The sequence below is a fragment of the Leuciscus leuciscus genome, assembly GCF_965113295.1.
Source record: "Leuciscus leuciscus genome assembly, chromosome: 13".
NCBI lineage: Eukaryota > Metazoa > Chordata > Actinopteri > Cypriniformes > Leuciscidae > Leuciscus > Leuciscus leuciscus.
Window position 1 is genome coordinate 13,253,275 of NC_138737.1, and position 27,995 is coordinate 13,281,269.

A 27,995-nucleotide genomic window follows, 5' to 3' on the forward strand; every position below is an offset into this window, starting at 1 on the left:
GTATTTGAATGAGTTAATGAATTTTCTCAGCAACACTTCCCATGGGTTTGAGGGGGGCCCTGCGGATTCATATTTGACAACTGTATATTCCATCGCAACTTTTCATTAAGGATGTTGATTTATGAACCTTAAAATTCATGAGAATTTATTTTATTTATTTTACGATACACTACCTTTCAAAAGTTTGTGGTCAATAAATTGTTTTGCCAGATATTAATACTTTACAGTAAAGACATTAATGATGGTACAAAAAGATTTCTATTTTAAATAAATGCTGTTCTTTGTAACTTTATAAAAAATATTTTTTATCGCCATTTCCTTGAAAACATTTGGCAGCACAACTGATTTCAACACTGATAATAATAAGACACGTTTCTTGAGCACCAAAGCAGCATATTAGAATGATTTCAGAAGGATCATGTGACAATGAAGTGCTGAAAATTCGGAGTAAATTAAAATTTTAAATATATTAAAATTGAAAACGGTTATTTTAAATTCTAGTCACATTTCTTCGCCTTTTTAAATACATGCACTGTGAATACAATCGACATTTCAATAGCCAAACATATTCAATAATAATGATGTACTGTCTAGGTGAAGGATTAGTTCAATCAAAATTAAAACTCTGTCATTCACTCTCATGTCTTTCAAAACAAAAATGTTGGTTGCTTAAAAAAATTGTGCCTTTCTGAAGCGTAAAAGCCTCAGTTACCAAAGAATGAACAGTGCAGTTCAGAAATAAAGTAATATGGGTTTTAAACAACATGAGAATGAGAGTGAGCAGACAATGGCAGAATTTTCATTTCTGCCTGAACTATCCCTTTAATTATAGAGACAGAAACAGGTGCCTTCCCATCCTGGAGGCAATAATCCATAACGCTATACACTCCTGAAGTGTGTAATTTCTCCTCATCTGCAGCAGATCCACCAACGCTGACCTCTTGTCTCTCAGACTTCAATAACTGCTACTGTAGCATCTCTGTATTATTCTCTCTGTTGCTCTTCTGAAAGCACTGCGCTCGTTTGGCTTCTATAATTGCTTGTCAAATCCCTCACTATCTGAAGTCCTGTAAGATGTCATTTATGGAGGTTCCCTGTGGTATACATCCACTCTATTCTTTCTGCCTCTGTGCTTCCTTTTATTTGAGGCTTTCAGGTCTGCGAGATGAAGCACTATTTCCAAATTGCTTAGGTATAAATAAATGGGAAAACGGATCTCCCTAACACGGTTCTTCAGGAACCAGCTAAATATCAGAGCGAACTAGCGGTTGAATTCAAAAGCAACATGTTAGCTGTCACCTTTTTCCAACAGTTTACAGCAGGATCTTCTCCAGAGAATTCACAAAGCTGACTGTTTTATTCATGACGTGGAGATCAAAACATTAATATACAGCGAAAGGCAACCACAAAAACACCAGAAGGTCACAGTAGGCCAACAAACAAACAGAAAACTTACTGAGGCAGAAAGAAGGAGAAAGCATCAGTAACAGATATGAGTCTTTCTTTCTCTCCTCCCAGAGGTATAAATAAGTAATGAGCATATTGTTAAAATTCATGTTGCACTTTCATTCCCTCCAGTCATTCACACACTCTCTCTTTATGTAGTATAATGCATGCTAATGCCGTGAGATCAGCCCATTACATGTTATTCAAGGTGCAGAAAGAACTCCTGGTAAGTCACAGGCCATGTGATTGCGATTGGCGTCAGGATACAGAACGCATACACAATGACCAGCTTTCCTCTGAATTTGCATCTCCCCTCTTCCCTCGCTACCTTTGATATTCGGCTGTTCACAAGCAGTCATATAAAATCAGATTTCATTGGATGAAAATAGAAAATATATTGGATATCAAAGTTGTAATCACTGTGCAGACTAACCTCAGTCACTCTATTTCTCTTTATCTCCCCACCTCTCTGTTGTTTTATGTTATCTTTATCTTGCTTTCTGCCATATTTTATGCTTTGTCTTTGCGCTTTTCAATTGAATTGTTATACTATTACATTTGAGTTTATGGAATTAAATGCAATAACAACTGTTAACTCAAGAAATACTTCAAAACATTACCAGTAGCCCCGTTTCCATGACAGATTTGCGCAAAACTTTAGTGATATTTTCTAAATGTCGATAAAAAAACTATTGCTAAATGACGGCGTTTCCATTAACCGATGTTATGTGACTAAAACGTCATTTTTAAATCCCGTGATAAGTAATTCGGTAGGTTTTGGATGTTGGTAGGTTTATATATCTCAGCCACTGCACTAGCCATTATTTTTAATCGAAGGATAGGCGTGTTATCCAAGCTTTAATGGCAAGGAAAGCCCCTATAATTGGGAGCGGCACATATGAGGTGTTTCTCCTTCATATCTGCTTCAAGGTCTTGATACATTATGGCTTTTCTTTGTTGTTTAGAATCCAGTATTCCCTACTTTTGTCTTTTATTAGTTTAATGAAGAACTCTGTCTCGTCTTCTGTACAAACATACCGTGCCATCTACGTCAGGTGATCTATAAATGCGCAAAAACAATTTCCGAGCGTAAAAACTTTTACGTTTTTGTAAAATTGGCGTGTTTCCATTGGCTGTATTTCAATTCGCAATTTGAAGAGTAGGCTAATGGAAACTCGGCTAGTGAGAGGTGTTTCCATGTAAACTGATAAATGTCAGTCAACAGCATGTTATTTTGTTTTGTGTGAAAGGGCATTTCAATGTGCAGTGGTGTATTAAAATAAACCTAGTTGTCCGAGTCTCAAAGATGAACTGGACAGATCTAGTCAACAAGGGTAATCGCAGCTGCCAAGTTGTCTTCAAGACATGTAGCCTAAGTGTAGTCTAGGAGAAAGAGAGAGAACAGATGCGGACTATGACAGAAAATGGGAATTTTCTTTCTGCTTTTCGTTCTTTCTAATGGCACATATACACATATTTAATGGCACATGACATCATTACAAACCAGAGTCTTCATTATAAATAATAAAAATGAGAGACATGAATTACATGAGACTGTGATACTGAAGTCAATAAGAACATCACACAAGTGTTTTGTATGCGGTTTTATATGATTTAGTGTGGTAATCCCTGTTCTCTAAATAAATCAGGACCTCACAAAATCAAATAAACTCTTTTAAAAGGCAGCGGTTTTGCATGACTACCCATGGTGCAGTGAGTCAGAGGGACATTGAGAGATAACAGGCTATCAGCAATACACACAGGGCCTACATCACACCTAATAACTTAACTCGTAACAGCTTCCCCAGAACACACCACTGGTGCTCAGCACAGCTACAGGTCAATAATGACTCCCCTTAGTAGCATCAGACACTGGAAGCTAAATCATTTTACCTTGTGCTTGTTAAAAATCGCTCTATGATTGCTTAGTGTAAATGTAAAAAATAAATAAAATTGCATCACAATAAGTGTATTGTGATTGTCAAAACATTTTAGTAACTAAACTGAATTTTATTAGGTTTAGTGGCAACATGTTACAATGCTTACATGGTAAAATTTTTGGTAAGCTACGCTTTTTTATTATTTCAATTCAATTCAATTATTGTGATTTGGTTTAATATTGACTCATTTGGATAAATATTAGGTAGGCTACACAAGATAGGCATACATTTTTCTCAAGAAAAAAACAACTCACCTAATGCTGTAAACATACAGAGATCCCTATCAGCTGGCAGTATTATTTAAGGTTAAAAATAACTAATTTATATTATTAAATATGATTATATATTTAATATAATGCGTTTTTTTATTATAATAACAACTTTATTTAATGATATAAGTAAAAAAATTATAAATATGTAATATAGTACACATATTTAGCAAAATACTCTCTATAGCTCATTTTTCTAGCCAACTAACGTGCTATAACCTATATTATGGTCATCAAATGGCTTTCCTGAGGTAAATGTTATGTGACATAATTGTTCTCCAGCTGTTTTATTGACCCCTTTGTTTGATTTATTGGTCGATATTATGTATGAGGAATATACATTGCAGTAAGTTGTACTGTATCTTTCAACAGTGTTCATTCGTGTTTATTTACTATTAGCTAGAGGTGATCGGTTCATGTACCGCTAGGGATCTGTCATGTAACATTTACAAGCGCCAAAACGGTATTTATTGTTTGAATTTCGTAAATAAAAGTGACAGAATCTGAGAGCTGAGATTTGTTTTATATCATAAGTAACCTGCTCTGTCTAGTCTAGTCAGTCTCCGTGTCCTCTTTGCTGCGCAAATTTTCTGTGCGTGAGAAAATGGATGTGTGGCGTGAGAGCGTGTGAAAAGTGTCAATTGCGTGTGTCTCACAGTGAATGTGTGACAGTTGGCAGCTCTTTTTCTCTCTGGAGTGTTCAGTCTTTCCAATAGCAAATTCCGTCATGTAAATAGCAATCCAACATGGCGCGAGCGCAACTGGCTTTTAAAGCAGCACTCAGTAGCTTCGGGACTTCTACGCTGTATTCTCGCTTTTTGCTCGCAGGTTTCTCTCTAGAGCTCCCCCCACAGCTTCGGAATAGATATTTGACAACACTGTTGTAAAAACTCGTTGGTGGTTCTCAGACACCAGAGGCTATAGATCAACGACATCAAAGCAGATGGGACATTCTTTAAAACGTCTTCTTCATTCGGGTTCGGACAGCGTGAGGGAGCGCAATAATGACAGCATTTTAGCAGATTTCTTTTGGCCGTAAAGCAATTGTTTACATCGCGAGACCTGATATCACGCGATACTTCCTGGCGCGGCGGCCGGCGGCCCGCCGGCTCAAAGTTGCAAGTGCGTATTTTCCGCTCACGGGCAACAGGGGGGTGCGAAACGACCACCATTCAACCCGAAATAAGTAATATAACCATTCCAATGACTCCGAAGCTGTTCAGTTAAGGTAAAAAAAGTTACTTAGTTCACCTTTAAAGGGAATGGGAGACTCTGATTGGTTTATTGCACGTAACGCCCAAAACACACCCATTACTCATTAAGAGAATAGGGACAACCCTTTTAGACCATACGCCTGGCGCGCCGACCATTTTTCCCGTCGTTAAACTAGCAAAAGTGGATTTGGACACGCCCTAACTGCACTTGCTCCGTGCGCTTTAGACCATATGCTTAGATTGTTAAAATAGGGCCCTATATCTTTCAGTGGAAATAAAATTAAATAATACAATTAAATAATATAAAATAAACATTCTGTTATTATTTACATATCAGGGACTGTATCTTTTAGTGGAAGGAAATAAAATAAAAAATAATATTATAAAAACCAAATGAAACATTTTGTTATTTTTTACATGCCATGGACTACATCTTCTATTGGAAGAAATGATAAATGATAATTAAAAAAAAAACTGCATCACACAAAATCAAAAGCTGTCAGTAATAACAAAAGGTGGTTAAACAGTATTTAGAATCAGTACTATTCATTTCTTTTTAATGTGGAAAAATGACTGCGTGCACCTTCAATGTTATTTTAATAATAAATGTATGTTAATATGATTTTTTCATTTCATTGATTTATGAATAACATTTGTACATTATTGCAAACATTCTTGAGGAATGCTTGCAAGATTTCAGGCAAAAGAAAAAAGAATGGCCACTAGAAAGTGTCACGCTTCTCAAAGCTTCTTGGTTTATGTGGTCATAAATTCTGTTTGTGTGCTGACAGCCAGAGACTGACAACAGCCTCAGCCTCTTTCACCACAGGCAACAAAGACCCCGAGTGCAGAGCTGCTCCCAGTACAGGTGACAGCAACGAGGGGCTGGGAAATAAGATATGAGGGAAGCAGGAAAGGAAGGTGGGAGGGTGAAGCTATCACCTATGAGTACAAGAGAGAGGTTGTGCGAGAGAGAGAGAGAGAGAGAGAGAGAGAGAGAGAGAGAGAGAGCGAGAGAGAGAGAGAGGGAGAGAGTTGAGAGCTGGCTGGTGAATATTGGCTGGTATTGCTGGGAGAGGAGGGGCCTGCTGTAAAGCTGTAATGGGCTCCAGCTTGTGCAGTGGTGCCGATCCCCATGTTTCCTCCAACCTAGCAGCTTTTCCTCTCTCTGCAGACACACATGTACGCGCGCTGGGCTGGCGCTGCTCCAGCACAGCCTTGAGACATTCTCAAACGGATTTTTCGGATTCACCATCCCACCATCTGACTGAATGACTTGGTTTTTCTCTTTGGAAACGCACGGCTCCAGTTCATTCATCTTCAAACGCTCAAGCAAGCTGGATTACATCCCAAATATGCAGACGCGAGCAGCAGAAACATAAGTGAACATCATTAGCAGTGGGCTAATATGCACTTTTTATCGTGAGCCTCTCCTGAATCTGGATTTCTCTCAGAAGCCGAGCAGATGTAGGGCAGCATCCAATTCATTCCCTGCTGAAGATCAGATACTTCCAGGCTCCACTTCATCCCTTTCAATCATCTGTTCGACATGTGATGGAGAGACCTGTCCTGGTAGACTGACATCTGGTTCGGAGAAAGAGCTGAGCTTACCTCTGTAGTGCGAGAGAGACTGTTTCTGGCATGATCTGACAGGTGCACTTGCTCATTCATTTTCTGCCATGAACACGCAGCTGGAATTCCGGGAAGAAAGGAAGAGGGCAGGTTTGATGTGATCTGTGAACGACAGACTCTTATCTGCACAGTGAGTGCAAATGAGAGGTGGGATTACATCCCCACTTTATAGAGGATGAGGAAAAGATGATGACACTGTCATAGAGTGCTTTTGTAGATAAATACATGCAGGTGTCAAATACAACATGCTATGAAATTAGGCAAGGCATCAGACCTACAGTTATACTAATGGCTAATGAACATCTTAACGCATCCGCATTGTAATTGCAAGAATGTTTTATTGTAGGGAATAAATCAGAACGGAAATACTCAACAAGTCAGTACTGCAGCAGGCACTAGTCATACTCAAGCAACATGTTTTAAAGCACTTCAAATAGCATGACATGCATGTCTGCGCCTACAGAGTGTTGTTATATGTAAATGAAGGGAACAAGCTCTCTAATAATAGAAACAGAGTGTGAAGGAAGGCATCTCTCAGGGGAAAACGGAGCGGCGGAAAGTAAACATTTGTTTATTGCATCTTTTATTTAATAATTCATGTCTTAGTCTACGACTTTGGCACCAGGGAGTTTACGCTGAGCAGATCTCGTCTTTGATTATATCGTTCAGACACGGTGGGATCTGTGAATTTAATCCTCGGCTCGCTGCTTGTTTCATGTGCAAAGACTTTGGGGATATGAAACATTTTCAGTCTAATATAATATTATTAGATTTGCGTCATCATAATTCTGTCATAGGTGAAGTTTTAAAGGCTGTAACATTGAACCAGCTTCCCTGAGTGTATATGGTGAAGTAAATTCAAAGCTGGGTAAAAGCACACGGACATCAGAGGCTTCATACATCAACAATCAAACCTCGACTTTCTCACGGCTGGGTGCTTCAGCATCTCTGATCCCGCTTCCAGGGTTGGACCTCAATTAAAACAGCAGCCGGGCCTGAATGTGGGAAGCAGACAAAGAGAAGAACATCAAAGCCCTTTCATGGAGTGCAGAGTCTTAACCTCTGATCTCAGGGAGGGATTAATGTAATTGGAAGGCAGGGATAGGCACCTACATCGGAGAATCAGGAATCGAGGAATCGCACCCCCTCAGGAAATAACAAGCCAGGATGGGCTGCAATATGTGTGTGGTGAACAGGCCGGAGGAACAGTACAGGATCATGTTTCAGGTGAGAGTGCCAACATAAACAAGTGCATATTCAAATTTCTCTTCATTTTTGATTTTGCACGGGCAAACTTAATGCTTATTGGGAATAATCATTAGAAGGTACAAGTTTCATAAAATTCATGAAGTTCATAATGCATCATGAATTTAAATATACCATAATGTGACATTCACTTCAGTTCAAAAGTTTGGGGTCAGTAAGATAAAAAATGAATGAATGAATATTCACCAAGGATGCATTAAATTGATCAAAAGTGACAATAATGCAATTACCAATGTTCCATATATATATTTCAAATAAATGCTGTTCTTTTGAAATTTCTATTCATTAAAGAATCCTGAAATAAAAATTTATCATGAAATAGTATTTCCACAAACAAACAAAAAAGTATTGTCTGTGCTAAAACTTTTTTCAACATTGATAATAATAAGAAATGTGCAACAAATCAGCATATTATAATGATTTCTAAAGGATCATGTAATACTACTGGACTAATGGCTGATGAAAATTCAGCTTTGGTATCACAAGAATAAATACCATTTTAAAATATATACACAATTATTTAAAATTATAATATTTTACAAAATTAGTTTTTTTTTCTGTATTTTTATCAAATAAATGCAGCCTTGGTGAGCATAAGAGACCTTTAAAAAACATCTTACTGGCCCCAAACATTTGAACGGTATCAAATGTAACATTAAAAGTAACAGATCAGCTATAGCTTGTTATATTATGTATTAAATGTATTAGGAACACACAAACTAACTGTTAAATATTCAATTGTAAAACTGTGGTAATAATAAGGAGTCTGCCCTCCCTTTGCTGCTATAACAGCTTCAAATCTTTTTGAAAAGGATTCCACTTGCTGAAACATGGATACAGGGATTCGGGCCATCTAGTGTATGATTAAATATAAAAGGGAAATTAGACCTTAAATCAGCTCTTTTGGATGAGGAATTTAAAATTGAGCCCAAATATAGACAACCTTGAGTATTATCACCATTCCATGATCTATAACAGTGAACCATTCCTCAAATGACATTAATAGCTCATCATACAACTATATTTACCTCTGAAATGGTTCATTGTGTTGGGGTTTAAGGTCCTGTACTCCTGCATGAGGCTCCTGTTCTTCTTAGTACCAATGAAAAACTCACATTCTGCTGTCTCATATAATGGCACCAGGGTTTATTCATGTTAACCTTATGGGGATTGTAGATCTGCCAGCAAACTGGAAAATGTTTATCGTAACAGAGCAGCTTTAAGATGTGTCAAGGGGCTTTTAAGTTACGTTGGTGCAACGAATTTAATGAATTAATCCTGTGTTGAAAACTGCAATCCCCCAAACCACACAAAGACTTCCTACTCAGCATCCTCTAATTGACATGGCGGTGAGACCTTCTAATAGGCTAGGGGAGAAAAAGTGATGCTCGTTTTTAAACCTCTTCCACTGTTGAGGTGTTAAAGTTTGGCTTCCATTCTGTCATTTTTCCAACCACATGACAGGTCATGTGATTATGATTGATAGCTAGGGGATATTTATACTTCTGGAAAGTAGAGCAGGATGAGAGAAGGGCAGATCTGCTAATAATAAAACCTATCAGGTGTGTAAAATATCTGTGGCACGGATGGAAATGGAATGTTAAAATCAAGGTTTATTGAATTCAGAAGCTGAGTACAAGTGTACCGGAGCAAAGCTGATCCTTTAACTATGCAAAATAAAAAAGCATGGCACGTCTCTGAACACATGGCTTAAAGATGACAATGGAAAGTGGCTGCAGTGTAATGTCACCTTGAATTAAAACTAAGGGTCCAAATCAGTAAGTATCTGTGACACCTGTACAAATAAACTATTTTAGCCTTTTTGCAAGGTCACGTTAATGAATGTGCAAATATTAACTCAATTTATATATTTTCGGAAGAGAATGTGAGAATGATGGTCGGGTGTACTATGCGGTTGCTGTTCATAGTGGTTGTTGGAACATGTGGTTGCTAGGGTGTTTCTATTTTCTTTGAATTACAGCAAAAAACAGCAAAGTGTCTCCTTTTTAATGTAAAAAAAAAAAAAGAATAATTCAAAACAAAAACTCAATCTATTCAACAAAACTTAATTATATACATGATTAACATTTCAAACAAACATGCATATAATTTTTTTTATGTGCACTATATAACAGCAAAGTGCCTCGTTTAACCTCGCTACCAAACAAAAACGCAACCTATTTCAAATGCAATGATGCAGTTCAGTTCTCAGTTCTTTCACCCGTAACATTTAAACTCCACTTGACCAAAATCTTCTTCACAGCTTGAGTTTGCAGCTTTGAAGTTTTGTTCAGAGAGCAATTTGCTTTCTCCGCCAGACCGCAATGTCATGCCAGGATAGGTCGAGCTTTCTCTAATACCGAGAGGATCTCCCACTTGATCTGTTCAATCTCACTTCAATTTCCAGCCTCTCTCTGCCTTTTTCTACTCTGCCTGTGGCTCTTCAAAGAGGGTTTTGCTCCTTAACCAGTTTCTTCCAGTGACGGATAGTCCTCTCTGTGTAAGCCTGTTTTAAATGCTGCAAACTTATTAGTGGAAAGAGCTGGAAGACACCATAAACCCCCTGCCAAATCAACTGCATCAACACTGGAAGCCCCCTGGATTTACAAAGGAATAGTGAAGCATATATAATGCGCTTTAAAATGTGATGCAAAACGATATCAGCATGGGAGTGATGCACAAGCTGTGGGTGACATCACCAGGAGACATTACATGTCTTTACTTGTTCCCGCTATATCCTTCATAGCTTTCAAACTGAAATTGTTCAGTTGGATAGTTTACCCAAAAATGAAAATTCTGTCATCAGTAACAGCACCCTTATCTATCTTTTTATATTTTTGAAAGAAGTCTTTTTTGCTCAACAAGGCTACATTTATTTGAACAAAAATACAGTAAAAGAATAATATTGTGAAATATTACTACAACTTAAAATAACTGTTTTCTATTTTAATATATTTAAAATGTAATTTATTCCCGTGATGGCAAAGTTGAATTTTCAGCATCATTACTCCAGTCTTCAGTGTCACATGATCCTTCAGAAACTATTCTAATATGCTGGTTTGCTGCTCAAGAAACATCTCTTATTATTATCAAGGTTGAAAACAGTAGTGTTGCTTAATATTTTTGTGAAAATCATGATAGATAAATTCATTCATCTTTGATGAATAGAAAATTTAAAAGAACAGCATTTATTTAAAATAGAAACCTTTTATAATAATGTAAAAGTCTCTTTGCTGTCACCGTTGATCAATTGAATGCATCCTTGCTGAATAAAGTATTAATTTCTACAAAAACTACAACAACAAACTTTTGAACGGTAAGTTAAATCGTGTGAATTGTTGAAGAGAGGTGTGCTATTACTTTTCTAAGCCACGGTATAAGAACAAAAATGGAAAAGGTACATTTCAGGGCATTATTTGTTTAAGGACACAACACAATCTGTATTTAAATTACAGGTTAATATGGAAAATTCCTTCATCTTAACACAGTACATTGGGCCCTATTTTTTACAGACTTTTCTTACACGGCATTATGATTTATAATCCCACCTGGAGATGATAAAACTGGTGTAAAATCCCTCAGGCTTATACTGACGGAGGGACCCGAGCCATATCTAGGGATCAGAATAGTATAGAGGAGCGTGGATGTGCTTTTTTAATGTAACCAACCACCTAACACCTAAAAACCACCCAGCAACATGCTAAAAAGCACTCGTAACATAGCAAAATCAAATCAACACCCTGGTGATCATGGCATTTCTTCATAAAATGTCTTTTATCATTGTAATATTGTCACCGTTTTATAAAAGCAACAAGCCGCCATGGGTTAAGCAGTGTTCGATAAAAACCACAGTAAATCGCACCTCTTGTGGCTTATTGCTTACTCTAAAGTGCTTATCACAGTACACTGTTTCTTAGACACACATTCTCACTCAGTCTTTCTCTGTGTCATGCTCTATGTATCTGAGTAAGTGGCATTTGCTCTTGTTTCTCCTCTGTGGCTGGGCACACAGTAATGAAGAGCAGACACATCCTGACAGGCTTCATTGGACTCAGGACAAGCTGCTGCAGGCATGAATAATACCATTCACACTGGATCACATTAGCCGGCTCTGCTGGAATAGCCGAGCGCGTGGAATCGCTATCCGTGAACGCCATCGCATTCATTTGGCAGGACCATCTTCATGTGATGCTCATCCACGCTAATTGCTGCTAAGCTTTAGTCTTATGATGAGATTTAAATGAGCTCAGTCTGCACAAAAATCCTGTGCATGTTGAGTCGCTCTAAAATTAGCCTTTTTATCCACTTTGCCTTTTGTAATCCCGCCTAAACCCCCCCCCCCCCCCCCCCCCCACGACACGTCTGATGAGTTTCCCTCTCGCTCTCTCAGTCTTCCTGCCTCAACCTAACATACCCTGTCAAATTTGTCTCTATGGGATGCCGTTGCCAAGGCAACTGAGGTCATTAAGCAAGACTTATATGCTTTCTCACTGCAACGCACGAAGACGCAATAATGATGGCGAACACAAATAGTCGAGCACACTAAATCAGGCATTTGGAAAAAACCATTGATGTAAATAAACATGATCCACTAGTGCGGGGTGAAGTGTACCCTCCACACTGCAGGAGGTCTCTCCAAACACGCAGCGACATGAAAGGAAAAAAGATAAAACAGTCCACCCTTCACCTGCTCGGAGAATAGGAGGAGGAAAGAAGAAAGTAAAACTAATCCAGACTGACATTTCAGGCACAAGTAACCTTTCGTTAAATTCTCCTCTGGTTTCTAGCACAACCCTTGCCCTGCCCTGACCGGCAAAAATTGCTATCGCCCATCTTGAACATACATACCGTACATCACTGCTCAGGACTCAGGATTGATGGAGGTTAAGGTTCAATCCAGGGCGGAGAGCGAGAGAGAGAGAGAGTTTCCCTCCTCTAAACTCTAATCAAAAGCAAGACGAAATCCTGAGGGGAAGGTGATGGAAAGAGGGAGGGAGGACGGGAATAGAGTTTGGGAACAATGTAAAAGGCACAATTTAGAACCTCAAACTGAGTTGACCTAGTTTACTGCAGTACTTAGAACCTTTGTGAAGACGTTTAGCATTTCTAACACTTTGTTTAACTGGGTCAAGTTGATTGATAGAAGCAAGCTGATTTCAAAATGAAACTCAAAAAAAAGAGGCCATAATCAGAATAATTATTTGGGGAGAATCTTTTCGGAAACGGCCCTCTGTTTCTGTATTATAATTAGCAATCATAGCAGGCCGTCGGTGGAAATGCAACAACAAACAACCTGTCACTCCAATATAAAGCTCATACTTCTGTAATAATAACCACAAGAGGTAATACTCAGAGGTGGCAGAGTAGAAGCATTTAAGCAGTTACAGATGCAATAAGCAGATACAATGTCTAACAAACAAGGCACTTTCTTTCAAGGCACAGTCTACTACTTTATAACATTAGTTAAAATGATTATAGTCAACATTCAACCTATTTTGAATCTTATTGAACGATTCCTCCATTCACACATTTATTTATTTTATTGAAATCAAAATGTCATCACTCCATCTTCTGGTGAAATGACAGACCTGCTGACGTATGATGGCCTTCTTCAAACATTTAGTCCACTTAAACACCATCCCTTTCTTAAAATTGACTGCAAACTCGCATTCAGATATGCCTCCATACAATCAACAACCGACATTCGACAGATAGAAACTAGTCTCTGACCTACTTTTTTAATTTATTTAGAAATATGTTTCACTAAATATTGTTTTATTGTTTCACTCAGAAACATGTCTCTACTTCTGTTATATCGCAACATTGCCGCATTGGGTATCAAACAAAAAATGAACAAAACTTTTAAAGCATTACATTTTTTTGTTATTGTTATTTCTACATACAGTATAATGAATGTCAGCTAATGTTAAAGAATTGAATTTTCTTGTGATGTTTTACTTTATGAATAACTAAAAAACAGCATCTGATTCCATACTAGCTAGATGAACACTTCTAAAGGTTAAACATTTCCTTCAAAGACAACAAAATAGATTTTTTTTGCCACTTCGTGCTACAAGTCTTGGAGGGAACCATAATTAATGCAGTTTGTTTGGTAGATCAAACTTTGAATTAATGTGAGATGATAGGGATCGTTGGGGTGTGGATGTGCATTGCAGTATCTGTGAGAGCTTTCAGAAGCTCCTTCATTAGCAATGCAAATATTCCACAGGGCAAATGTACAGGGTGAAGGTCAATAGAGGTGTATCAGAAGTTAAAGAGAAGTAATTGCTGTCTCCTGGTATTGAACTGATAAGCACAATCACCCACTGAGTTCTGTATAGGCCACTTGATCATGCAGAGGAAATTCCATCACAGTCCATTCGACACACTCTGTTGTTCCTCTGAAAATACTAAAACAATTATTAATTTCCAACACGCTGCTTCCCTATATAAAATTGTTTGCAATTTCCCCCATGATCTTATGTTTCTAAATTTTAAATACTAAAGTATCAAGCTCATGCTAGAGAATCAGACATCAATAAGCATTTTCTATATGACACATGTAGTTGAATGTATGGAAAAACTCTTCTGCTCGAGAACTCCATGTTTGCCAATATCGCTATTGCTCCATCAACTCTGAATCCCATGAGCAAACAGTCCATTTGTAATCAAAGCTACTGACAGGATCGATAATGAGCTGAACACAATGAAAAATAAATAGGTTTCACCTCTTTTAGACACTGAAAGACTTTCAGTCAAAAAGCATAAGGATTGGGGTGAGACCTGGTCTCTAAGGGTCAGTTATTTGTAGCTCGTCTGCTTTGAGAATGATGAAAGACAGAGAGAGAGAGAGAGAGAGAGAGAGAGAGAGGGAGAGAGAGAGAGAGAGAGAGGGAGAGAGAATGTCAAAAGTACTTTCAGTAGTATTAACCTTATATTGATTGTGGGTTATATTCATGAGGGTTAAATCACCTCTCATCTGTCCCTCCCTAAGGCCTGTCATCGTACGAACTGTCCCAATGCACAAATCCAAATCTGTACTGTTTGAAATCTGTCAGTTATAATTATAAGAAATAAAACAACAGCCTAAGAGTTATTAACCAGCGTCCACAACAGCACATGTAGGACATGGTATAATCTGTAATATATATATTCATATACCAGAAAGGTCCTCCACACAGACCATATGGCCATCTTCAGTTCCATTCCGGCATGATGAATCTGATCTTCAATCAAAAGGAACTGGATGAATATTTAAATGCTACTGATCCCGATCTGAATTCTGACTTGTGATGCAGCCTGAATCATAATCACACAGTGTTCGTTCGCTGGCCAGAGAAGAACTGACCCCCCGACTGAGCCTGCTTTCAAGGTTTTATTCTCCCTTCTGTCACCTGATGGAGTTTGTGTTCTTTGCCACTGTCGCTTCTGGCTTGCTTAGTTTGAGACGCTTAGTGCTTTGGGACGCAGTGAGGGATATTTAATGATATTATTGATCTGACTGTACTGACGATGTTGAGTGAGAACTGAACAGAGATGGACGAAAACATCACTGTTTTCTGCAGAACTGCTTTACAGATGAAGTGAACTAATTTAACAATTGATTATCTTTACAATGAAGCTGAATCAATACTGAACTGACTTCAGCTGAACAACAGCTGAAATGCATCATTTTTCTGTTATCACTCTTAAGTTCCTTTGAAACAATCTGTATTGTATAAAGCGCTATATAAATAAAGGTGACTTGACACACACAAAACAAATTATGTTGGAAAACTCAAACACTGATCTGTATAAATTATAAAAATAAATCTCTGATACATAAACAATATTTTTCACGTTTTGTAGCTGTCATAGTACTCAAGAATCAGTGATGTTCAACAAAATAATCCTGCCAAAACATTAATCAGCTGTTTTTTCTTTTCTTTTTAAAGCTGTCAATATTTACGTCTTTTAATCTGTTTCTGCTTGTTTTTCCTCCATAGAAGGGAAACACTCTGCGTCCCATTGATGCAGAAGTAAAGGTAGGACACATACCACTCAGATCTGAAATTTGTCTCATCACATGTCTATACACTACTGTTTAAAGGTTTGGTGTTTTTATTAGAAAAATATATTTTGAACTTTCTATTCAAAGAATCCTGAAAAAACAATTCTGTTTTCAACACTGATAATAATAAGAAATTTATTTGAATGACCAAATCCACATATTAGAAAAATTACATTACATTGAAAACTGGAATAATGGCTGGTGAAAGCTTTGCCATTACAGGAATAAATTACATTCTTACATTAAGTGTCACTGGTTTTATTGCATTTTTTTTTTTATCAAATAAATGCAGCCATAGTGAGCAAGAAATGACCCCAATCTTTTGAATGGCAAAGAAGCAGCTGTAAGATCAGTTTCTTCTCTTTCTATGTCCTTTTGTGATTGGATGATGAACAGCTCTTGCTTGTCTTGCACAAGCCATTTTTGCTGGTTTGCAATGTTACTTCTCACCAAGGAGGAGCAGAACTACATCCTTCCTTGAGTTTTGCTTATTTGTGCATTATTCTTCCCTCTCTCCTTCTCTCATTTTTCTTATCTGTCTCCCTCCCTTCCACCCCAGTCTCTTTATAGTGCTGATCAGCATTTTCAGAAGTGTCAGATTAAACAACCAATCATTACATTATATTTAATGTGGACATACAATTGCATTAATCCTATATGGTAACTATTTTCATGACCTGCAGCTCAAAGGCAGAAGAACATCTCACCTGTCCCAGGACAAGGATGGGCAGCCTCATGATCCTCTGCTGCTTCAGGTGGTACGCAAGGGTCACAAGAGGAGATTAGGTGCGGCCGCTGGCACGGCTCGGCTCATGGCTATCACAGACTGCATGGACAACGGCACCCAGACCGACATTAGCTTCCAGAACTTCCTGAATGGGGACAGAGGGTCTTACCCAAGTAGTGGATCACCAATGCCTCCACCCTCCCCTCCCCTCGCCCAGCTTGTGGAGCCGTACCTGCTGAATGACCTGTGAGCGTCTTCACTATCCTCTGCCTCTTTATCAGTTCTCATTAGTGTCTCTGCGGGTTTGTGAGGTGGACAAATGTTACATGCACTGAAAACCTGCTGAAGAAACATGTGTCTTTTCACAGTGGTTCTCTGGGGCAGGAATATAGTGATCCAAATGACTACTTCAATGTGGCTAACCATGAGGTGGATCAACAAGAAGAGCTGGAATATGAGGTGGGAACACCAACTAATCAAAATAAATCATTTAATAAATCATTTAATTACAAATAATCAACCACTACATTTACCGAATTAAATACTGCTGATAAAATTGGTGAGCAAAGTTATGATTTTTTTTTTTTTACCTGGATGGTGATAATGGCCAGAGCTGTTTCATTGTTTGATGTCAAAGTCAAAGCTCCAATATAATAAGTAAATAAGTAAAACCTGTCAAAATATAGAGAAACACATTATGGGCCCTATCTTGCACCCAGCGCAATTTACTTTGCACACCGACGCATGTATCATTCCTATTTGGCTCCCGCGCATAGCGGACTTTTCCCTCCACAGACGCACGTCCGTAAACTAGCAAATGCCTTTGCGCTCCCGGGGGCGGTTCAGTGCAAAGAGGAGGCGTGTTCCGGCGCAAACGTATTTTGCAGGTTTAGAAAACAATTCCGCCACTGACCAGGAAAAACCTAGTCTAAAGTCAGTGGCGCGTTGCGCATGTTATTCATATGCTATTTTAAGGGCGCATGCTTGGCCATAACCAATGTAGCGTGTGCACAACGCGCATGCACTTTGCTTATCTCATCTACACACAGAAGCAGCAGTTCTCATTTTTAGAAAACCATACATTATAACAAGGAAAAATATTAACACATGAGGGAAATCATTGTGTCCATGAAGATGTGAAAAAATAGGCATAAATCTAGCTTACACATGTACCCAAATTATCATACGCCTGTTTAACCGAAGCTAATTTGGGTGTGTTTCTCCATCCCCAATGTCACTTCTCTGTGTTTTACGGCCTTGACGAGAACGTCGGTCTCCTCGGCTGTGAACCGCTCCTGGCGCGCGCCTGGCAAATCCGCCGTTATAATATCAATCCGCCATGGAACAAGCGCGTCTGCTCTTAAAGGGAATGTGAGATTACGCTCTGATTGGTTTATTTCACGTTACGCCCAAACCACACCTATGAATAATGAAGCTACTTCAGACCAACCCATTTTAGATTTGCGTCGGGCGCAAGAGTCATTTATCCCGCCGGTATAATAGCAAAAGCGCCCAAGACCCGCCCACAAAGTTACTTTCATTTCGTGCTTGATACTTGCGTTTCAGACCGTTAAAATAGGGCCCTATGAAGGTAAAAATGTAACATAATATAATATAAAGTTATTAATATAAATAACGTTGTACATTGTAAATAAAAGTAAAATGCAAACATGCATGGTAAAATCTGGAAACAAAACAAAACATAACAAAAAAATTGGTTGATTCAAAACATGAATTTTTGTTACATGAAATGAAACAGCAAAAATAAATATACAATTATTCTGGATCCCCCCCCCCCCCAAACAATCGCCTGTTAACTAACAAATTATACAAATACCAATTCCCTTATATTGCAAACTGTGCAATCTCTGATTGCAGATTCCACAGGATTACAACCGTGACCAAGCATATACTTCCACATTAACCTTTTATTTTTTAGAAAAGGCATGCTGTTTGATTCATTGGACTTTGCAGGAAGAAAAAAAAAAAACTCACTCTAAGGGAAAAAATTTGATTAAATGGGTTAACATAACCAGTTACCCAAACACATTGCAACAACCTACAATATGGACTACAATATTGCTTTGGCTGGCTTTCTGTCTCTGTGCATCTTTAAAGCAGAGGGTTTAATCTTTACCCCATATAAGCAGCTCTCCTTCTATGTCTCTGTCAGGAGGTGGAGCTGTACAAGTCGAGTCAGCAGGATAAACTGGGGCTAACAGTCTGTTACCGGACAGACGACGAGGAAGACCAAGGCATCTACGTTGGAGCAGTGAGTGATCACATATGCCGGATGTCATGTTTTACTGCTCAACACAACAGTAAAAAAGTATTCAACTGTGATATTTAAGTTATCCAGCTGATATTTAAACATTCCCTGTTCTTAGGTGAATCCAAACAGCATAGCAGCAAAAGATGGAAGAATCAGAAAGGGGGACAGAATATTACAGGTATGTATTTTTCTCAGATGTGCTTTTAGAGTCAAATGACATCAACAATAATTACAAATGAACTGACATCATAATGTCATTATGTTCATCTGGGATGCAGACCAAGTGCTTCTAGATACAACCAGTCTATAAACAGATAATTGGTGAGACTTTTAAGGCAGCCCACACAGTTTCTCTAGAGAATAATTACAGAACAGCAAACACAGAGTGACATGATTCCATTGTCTTGACAAGTTCTTAGTTTATTCTGGTTTCTGATGTCACACTGACACATCCATTACCTTGGACTCAGCTGAAACATGACCACCCATTTACTGATGTTTTGATGTTATATTATGTTTGCCTCTATATTATATCATTTTTATTTTTGTCTCTAGAAGCACTTGGTTAGTACCCATATCACCCTTTAGCCCAAGAATGGTTGTCCACTGAAGCTAAGCAGGGTTGAGTCTGGTCAGTCCCTGGATGGGAGACCTCCTGGGAAAACTAGGTTGCTACTGGAAGAGGTATTAGTGAGGCCAGCAGGGGGTGCTCACCCTGTGGTCTGTGTGGGTCCTAACGCCCCAGTGACACTATACTGTCAAAAAGCACTGTCCTTCGGATGAAACGTTAAACCGGGGTCCTGACTTTCTGTGGTCATTAAATATCCCAGGATGTCCTTCGGAAAAAGAGTAGGGGTTTAACCCCAGCATCCTGGCCAAATTTACCCATTGGCCTCTGTCCATCATGGCCTCCTAATCATCCCCATATATACTGAATGGCTTCATCACTCTGTCTCTCCACCAATAAGCTGATGTGTGATGGGCATTCTGGCGCAATATGGCTGCCGTCGCATCATCCAGAAGGATGCTGCACATTGGTGGTGGTTGAGGAGATTCCCCCTTCCATATGTAAAGCGATTTGAGTACCCAGAAAAGCGCTATGTAAATGTAACAAATTATTATAATTATTTTGGAAAAGAGCTGACCATTGGTGTGTGATGGCTCCGTCTGTCCCACATTAGATAAATGGGATGGAAGTTCAGAACCGAGAGGAAGCGGTGGCCATCCTGACCCGTGAGGACAGCACCAACTTCTCATTACTGCTGGCCAGGCCAGAGATAGAGGTAAAAACATATAACACGAGAAAGAAATAGGATTTACAATGTGAACACACTAGAATAGAATGAAGGAGGACAAAGACATATGAGAGTACATGCAAACAAAATAGAAAGTCTTAGACCAGGGGTGTCCAAATCTGCTCCTGAAGGCACTGTCCTGCAGAGTTTAGCTCCAGCTTGCCTCAACACACCTGCCTGGAAGTTTCTAGGATGCCTAGTAAGACATTGAATAGCTGGTTCAGGTGAGTTTAATTAGGGTTGGAGCTAAAATCTGCAAGTCAGTGGCGCTCCAGGAGCAGGAGTGGACACTCTTGTAATGTGTTAAATTGAGAGTGAATTGCTGCTTCTCATATTTGTCCAGCCCAAAAACGGACACTAGTAATCTCAAACATGTCTTACATAATTTCGGAAGAGATCTTAAATGTTCAGAAAATCTGCAATCAAAAACCTGAATTCTTCTAAGACCAAAAATTCATTTTAATCTAAAATTATATATATGTCTATGGATGTTTTGTCAAGTCCTACAATATTTTTAATGTGGTAGCATCTAAATTAACTGGATTCATTAAAAATATAAATATATTGACACCATTACTGTATTATCCACCAATAGTAGTAATTTTAAATGTCATTATCTTTTAAAGGCATATTTAAGTCTGATATTTTGGCATTTCTTTTAGGAGAAACCTAAAACAAAGCGGACGTTAAAATGCAATATAACAAAGATCTCCATGAAATCATCTGCACATCCTCTGCAATAAAACGGTCCTCTAGGCACACACATTCAAGCACAATTCAAGTACACATACACACAAAAATTGGCTTTTTGAGGCACATGCAAAGTTAATGGACCCACGCTGTCCCCAACGACAGCAGATCCTAAAATTAATGGCTTATTTTGCTGAAGGAAGGGAAACAGAAGTCTCACATCACTCAATGTCTCAATCATGTGATCACTCTTAGTGATGGGCGTCAAGGATTTGTGGCAGTTCCATTAACACTATTCCACAAGGAGGTGAAGAGTGAGAGGGAACAAAGCTGCTTTACAGAATGCATGGGGAAAAGTGCACTATTAGAAAGACATGCAGAGAGGAAGAGTAATTGAAGGAATTGATGGAAGGTATGAAAGAGAGGGCAAATGAAGAGGTATAGAGCAAGGTACTCTAGGCAGAGAAAGGCAATGATTTTTATTTCCACAGTCAGCTGTTTCCAAGGACATAAACGAACACATATGATTAAGCTGTGCACATACACACTCATGTGTCTAGGTATTAATAAAAAAAACATTATAAATTAGTAAATTTGCATTTTTCTCATTATTAGAAACACAATAATCTATTTACTTAAATTACTGTGATGCTATTGTATTAATATAATGTAAAATATTCTTCAATAACCAGTGCTGCAATCTAACTTATGCATTTATATTTTTTCGTTTGGCAGATGTTTTCATCCAAAGTGACTAACAAATAAGAGTAACACAGAGAGCAGCAATTAATCTGAACTAAATATATATCTATACAAGCTATATCTATTCAAACAAATTTGATATTCTATTTAACATTTAACAGCATTTTTACTCTTGCACCACTCATTTATTATCTGTTCTAAATGACCACCTATTTCAGAGCTGTATATATTGTGCTCTAAATGTATGACTTTGTAACTGTGTCAATTGTTCTGCAATTTCTGGGGATCTAGTGGAGATATTGAAAAAATGGCTGTTGGTTATTGTGTGCAGCCAGCAAAAATCATCTATCATGAGCACAGCCGTCAGCTAATGAATAAAACAGGGAGCTCATTTCAGCCAACGCTCAGCACTAACAAGATCAGAACAAAAAGAGGGCCATTTTGTACCTCTCATTCTCATCACCCTCCCAGCAACACAAAATGATTAATGATGAACTGAAGACCAGAAACAAGTGGAGCTGTCAGACCAAGAGTGGAAGAGATGGATAGAGAAAGAGAGACAGTAATAGAGAAACAGGAAGGGAAAAGAGAATGGTTGACGTAGAAAAAGAGATTACAGGCTGACTAAATCAAGAGGAGAGCAAGAGAGACATATAATCAAGTGACAATTGCAATTGATTATTGTCCTCTGTCTATATTCAAAGATACTCAGGGAAAACAAATCAATCTGTAGGATGTTATAACATAATTTTCACAAATTAAAATAAACAAATGAACACCAGAGTAGTGCCACTTTGTTATAAAGTATGTCACAAGAAAATAAATGTAAATAGTTTAATTTCCATGTCCAGGTCTCAATGATCATGTAAGATAAGGCTATACTTTATTTGAAGGTGTTGTTACAGTGTAATTATAAATGTAAGTACTGAGTAATGTTAATTAACAACATGCACCCATGGTTAGAAATAGGGTTTGGTTTAGAGTTAGTTGCATGCAATTGCTTACACTTTACTGTTATTACTATAGTACATGCAACATGTGTAACAAGGACACTATAAAATACAGTGTAACCTAAGACAAACTATATGTATAATAATACAGATGTATAATATATATTAATATTATAAAATGACTATAAATAACAGGCCCCACAATCCTTGATACAACACAATATGAACACATTTAAACAAATGTTTACATTGCCATCTAGTGTTGAAGTGTATTATTGCATATATTTACTTTTATGACAGTACTGGTGATGTCAACCTCTAACTCTTCCCCTCTTTGCTTGCTTACTTTTTGCCTTCACTTCCTTTTTGTGCCTTTCCCCTAGACGGACACTCATTTGGACCCAGAGGAGCTTGATTGTGAGTTACCTGTAGAGATGAGTGTGGACAGCCTTAATACTTCACATCTGTCTGGCCTGTACCATTTCCGCCAGAAGAGAACCCAAACAGGCATTACTGAAGAAGCCCCACATCGGGAGACACCCATGCTCAGCCTAGCAACCCTTAGCAACAGTCAGGAACTCGACAGCGGTGTGGGCCGCACTGATGAGAGCACAAAGAACGAAGAGTCCTCTGAGCATGACATTCTTCTGGGCGACGAGCAGACCAGTGCCTCCAACACAAATGCCACCAACACACCTGGCAGCTTGCGCAAGTTCAGGCCCAGCAGGAACAGTGGAGGAGGGAGCGACACGCCATCTCCACTGTTCCCTCTCCGAGAGCTCCACCTCAGCACAGACTCACTGGACTGTGGAAGCGTGGGTGGCGGGTACCTTCACGATCCCATCAGCGGGATGATGATGCCGGGTCTGACAGAGGAGGAATGCGAGAGGTACAGGCAACTTCTGGAAATCAAGTGTCGTTATGAAAAGAGGATAAAGAAAGTGCAGCAGGTTCAAGAAGGGAAGCAGAAAGAAGGAGAGGCACAAAAGGAAGATGAGAATATGGAGGAGGAGGAGACTCTGGATGAGAACAGTAACGAGAACCTGACTCCACATGAGATGGCGCTTTTGGAAGAGGAAATGAGACACCTTGAGTTCAAATGCCGGAACATTCTACGGGCACAGAAGATGCAGCAGTTAAGAGAGCGCTGTTTGAAAGCCTGGCTGATGGAGGAAGAAACATCTGGCCGGGCATCTGTAGAACCTCAGGGGTCTCCATTGCATGAGCTATCTGACATCAACGAACTTCCTGAGAAGGAACGGTCGGACAAGGACAGCACCAGCGCTTACAACACTGGGGGAGAGAGCTGCAGGAGCACGCCTATGGTGAGTGAGCATCGACTTCCAGTTTCTCATTTGGATGAGTCAACAAGCCCTCTGCTAATTAGACACAAGGATCGACCAACCTGGTGCGAAAGGGGAAGAGCAAGCCTCAACAGTTCATATTCACCAAGCAGCTACAAGAAGTTTCAGACTAACACCCCTATGAACCAGAAATACTGCTCACTCTCCAGAGAAGGAACCATCCGTCGTATGCCTGAAGGGGTGACACACGGCGGCAATTCTAGGGTAAGCAGCCATGACAGGAATGGTGGTCGTAGTGCAGAGTCAAGTCCTTACTTCACTCGACGCCGTCATTCAAACTGCTTCACTCCAGAACGCTACCAGAGTTGCATGCATCTGGGATCTTCACTTTCCGAAAGTTCTGGACCCTTGGATAGAGCTGTGGAAGGAGAAAGTGAGGCACCAATGGGCGGCAGTGACCGTGAGGGCCATGGGAATGGCACTTTTGGGTCGCTGCCTCACCCCAGCCCAGTGAAGCTTTCTCTGGCTTTACCGTTGCCGCTTCCCCCTGCCTCACCACGCATGGAGTGGAAGGTGAAGATAAGGAGTGATGGGACCCGCTATGTGGCCAAACGTCCCGTCCGAGACCGACTCTTGAAAGCAAGAGCGATGAAGATCCGTGAGGAACGTAGCGGAATGACAACTGATGATGATGCAGTGAGCGAAATGAAGATGGGACGCTACTGGAGCAAAGAAGAGCGTAAGCAGCAGCTGCTGAGGGCCCGTGAGCAGCGCAGACGCAGAGAGTTTATGATGCAGAGTCGTTTGGAATATCTCCGGGATCGTGGTCTGGACGTGGGCAAGGAGAGCCAGTCAGAGTCAGGTCAGAACCCATCCTTACTCCTAGAGCTCAGTCAGAAAAAGAGCTCCAAGAAACGCAATAGACGCATACTGGACAACTGGATCACCATCCAAGAGCTACTGGCACATGGCTCTCGCTCTCCAGACGGGACAAAGGTGTACAATCCTCTTCTGTCCGTTACCACAGTCTGAAATGAAAGGATGGTGAGGAAGGACAACAGAAAGAGAATCTATTTTATCCAATTACTGTCCTGAACTGTTCTTAACAGTTTCAAAGGATCATCATTCCACTTTACTATTATGGCTGAGCAATGTTTAGCATTTATCACCCTCTTTAATTTAACATTAACATTCTCTGAAGTCTTAATATCTTATGCTGTGATGATTCTCAAGTAAATGTACATTTCAAATCAAAAGACTAGTTAAAACTCATTAAGAAGTTTTTTGGGTGGTGGTATTCTTAAGTCCTTGAAAAACTTGATTTTCTTGATTACTGAATGTGACATTCTCAATGTACATAACTGACACTCCTCTGGGGTCAAGCATATATGCTTTAAAGAATTTCTGTTTAATTGTTTAAACTTAAAGACAGCACAGTGACAAAGACACTTGGAAGTTTATGAATGTTGACTGAACGTACACAGACAAGCACAACAGACACACAAACTGCACACAAACACAGGTCTCTTTGTGGGGTTGAGCAGGAAAACTGTTTAGTCCAAATCTGCCCATAGCAAGTAAACATAATAGAACAAATGGAATTCATACGGTAATTTCCTTATAGCTGAACCAAAAGAAAAACAATTCAATTTCTTAACTGTTGAATTCTTGATTTTCATCGACAATAGCAGGATTGGATAAAAATAAGACTTTTGTACAACTTACCGCTCTAACTACAACATCATATAAGTGCTTAACCTGTGCAGACACAATCATGCTAAACTTTTCTACAGAGACGTGGTGCTGAACTGAGATTTGTACTGCTTATTTGTGATAGTCTGTTTACACTATTCTCCTTTACTGTTTATTAGGACCCAAACAAGACAAAAGCACAATGTAAGCCACATTATGCTTTTTAATTTTGAATGTATGGTAATTGTTTTCCCTAACACCCCAAGTCATCACAGAGAGACTTTCACAAGCCTATGTGGCCTAATACGAACATATACTAATCACCAGCAAAAGGGGAAGCACAAGACACTCCGGAATCCTATGAAATATAACCAGCTACAAAATGAAAACAGATCGTACATTTTAATATACTGTTATAAGGAGCATTTAACCTGAAGTGGTTCACACAACAGTGTAGCAAAGGAGCTAAAAAATGAAAGGATATCTTATTAACAAACAAACGATTGATATACAATTTTGTTAGCATATTATAGCAAGTGTTCAAAACTGTTTGAAGATTTTTTAGAAAATGGCCTTAAGAGTTTTGACCAGTTTGGTGATGAGAGTCACTTGTTCAGCTCAACTAATTTTGCATGACTTTAACTATGATTCTGACTATATTGTACATGCCAGAAACACATTGAACTTTAGTGGAAATTTAACTTCCATTTCTCAGTATACAAATGTATGTGACCAGAGGACTTTATCCAGCATTTGTCATTTCTGTCTTGGTGTTAGATAAAAATGTAGAAACCTACAGTTGTACTCGTATGGTACCTACCTGTTGACTGATATCAATAGTCCTAATTATACAATGTGTAATGTGCATTAGTTCTTGAGTGGTAATTTCAATGCATTGCTGAGACAGTATAAAAAATATAACATTTTAGACAAATAAAATGATTTTGTATGCTTAATATAAATCTGTCATTAGCTTGTTTTCATATACTAATTGCACACATACACATATACATCCATACTGTACACACACAGCCAAACAGTCACTCAAAAAATATTTAAAAATAATATTGATAAAAAAACAACTTTCCAACAGCAAGAACATGTTTTATAGAATGAGAGCAATAAATTATCACATAATTTCTCTGAATTAGTTCTGCATCGAAACCTCATACATATATACAAATAAAACTTCATACAATTAATCATTTTAAATATAGGAACTGCTCTTACACACACATACTGATACAATTTTACAATTACAATTTGTTCCAATCCCCCCCCCCCCATCCCCAGGTCCTTAAAATGTAAACAATGGTTCATGTTCCCATTCCCAGCCAAATATTGATTCCTCAGTCCAGTGCAGAGTAAATATGGCATAATTATATCAGCTAATATATACATTCAGGTTTATACAGCATCATTCAGCTAAGTGCAGACATGCAACACAGGGCACGGTGGCGCAAGACATTAGCGTGTCAGAAACCAGAACACGCATCTCAAAAAACTACTGGATCATTTTTTAATTTTTTTTTTTACCTCATACATCTCTGCTTTATTTGTGTTTGAGCTCAGCATGCCCCAGCACTCAGGACTCTTAATACAAGCACAAGAGCAAAGCGTTAGAGTTAGAGAGAAGCAAAATCACCCATAGGAAAAAAATGTGAAATGTATGGAACGGCCCTTTAAATTCAGATCACGCCACAGCTTATGAACAGGGACATGGAGTTCTTGTTTGTCTACAAGGGCCTTAAGGTTTCCAGTTATGGATAACGCTAGCTGATTTGAAGTTCTGGAATCAATTACCTGAATAAACAGTATTGTAGTTTGACTAAATGTATTTTATACAGGCAACAGAAATAATAATAATAAAAAATAAAGGGATGGGCCTAGCAGCAGAGATTAATATTCTTATTTAGGATGTTCTCATTCTTATAGGACTTTTAATTTTTAATTTCATAAGTACAAAAATAACTCCTCAACACAAACATCACTAATGTAATACTTTGAATTATTCTGCTTAATGGAGAGAGAACGGCCCATTTTGGTTGTCGAGGGGGGAAGTAGAAGTAGAAAGAGATAGGGACTGTTTGGAGGGATGCAGATGGTATAGGAACTTTGGATCCTAGGCACTGATGATTTTTAACTTGTGTATGTGCAAAACCAGAAACTTTCAGCAAAAAGATCTTCACAATTAAAGATGCTTTTACACTCTCAGTGTAAATGAGTGTGTGTGCATGAATTGAAGTCCTCTAAACACACTTTCATATAAAAAAATAAGAGGGCACTGACATTGGACATGCAACTCTTGCAAAATTCACAATATTAAAAGAGCAAGTTGCTCAAGTGTGTATGGCTTCTGGCAACAATAAGTTTTACATGGATCATATAGCATTTATGTGGATAATATAGTTTTATAAACTTGCTGCAAAACATTTACCTGAAATCAGCAGTCCAATTAGTTGGATAAACATTAATTGTACACACAAAAAAAAAAAAAAAAAAAAAACTAGCATGTTGGTCTGTCTAAAAAAAGCTCTTAGAAAACA

At 38.7% G+C, this 27,995-nt stretch overlaps 1 protein-coding gene across 1 annotated transcript; it reads left to right on the plus strand.

Moving 5' to 3' along the window:
* The first annotated feature begins 5,874 nt into the window (after positions 1 to 5,874).
* Positions 5,875 to 27,993, plus strand: pdzd4 (PDZ domain containing 4). Its single transcript, XM_082188196.1, has 9 exons — positions 5,875 to 6,522; positions 7,299 to 7,728; positions 15,753 to 15,791; positions 16,501 to 16,790; positions 16,913 to 17,003; positions 18,718 to 18,816; positions 18,932 to 18,994; positions 19,998 to 20,099; positions 22,837 to 27,993. Exons 2-9 carry the CDS (start codon positions 7,669 to 7,671, stop codon positions 24,787 to 24,789), a joined length of 2,697 nt encoding a protein of 898 aa, XP_082044322.1. The 5' UTR covers positions 5,875 to 6,522; positions 7,299 to 7,668; the 3' UTR covers positions 24,790 to 27,993.
* Positions 27,994 to 27,995: the final 2 nt, after the last annotated feature.

Bases quoted from the DNA above. Each gene is read 5' to 3' on its own strand.
- pdzd4 (XM_082188196.1), top strand. From the start codon at position 7,669: ATGGGCTGCAATATGTGTGTGGTGAACAGGCCGGAGGAACAGTACAGG. The intron at 7,729-15,752 runs GTGAGAGTGCCA...TTTCCTCCATAG, and splicing joins AGTACAGGATCATGTTTCAG to AAGGGAAACACTCTGCGTCC. The intron at 17,004-18,717 runs GTGGGAACACCA...TGTCTCTGTCAG, and splicing joins AAGAAGAGCTGGAATATGAG to GAGGTGGAGCTGTACAAGTC.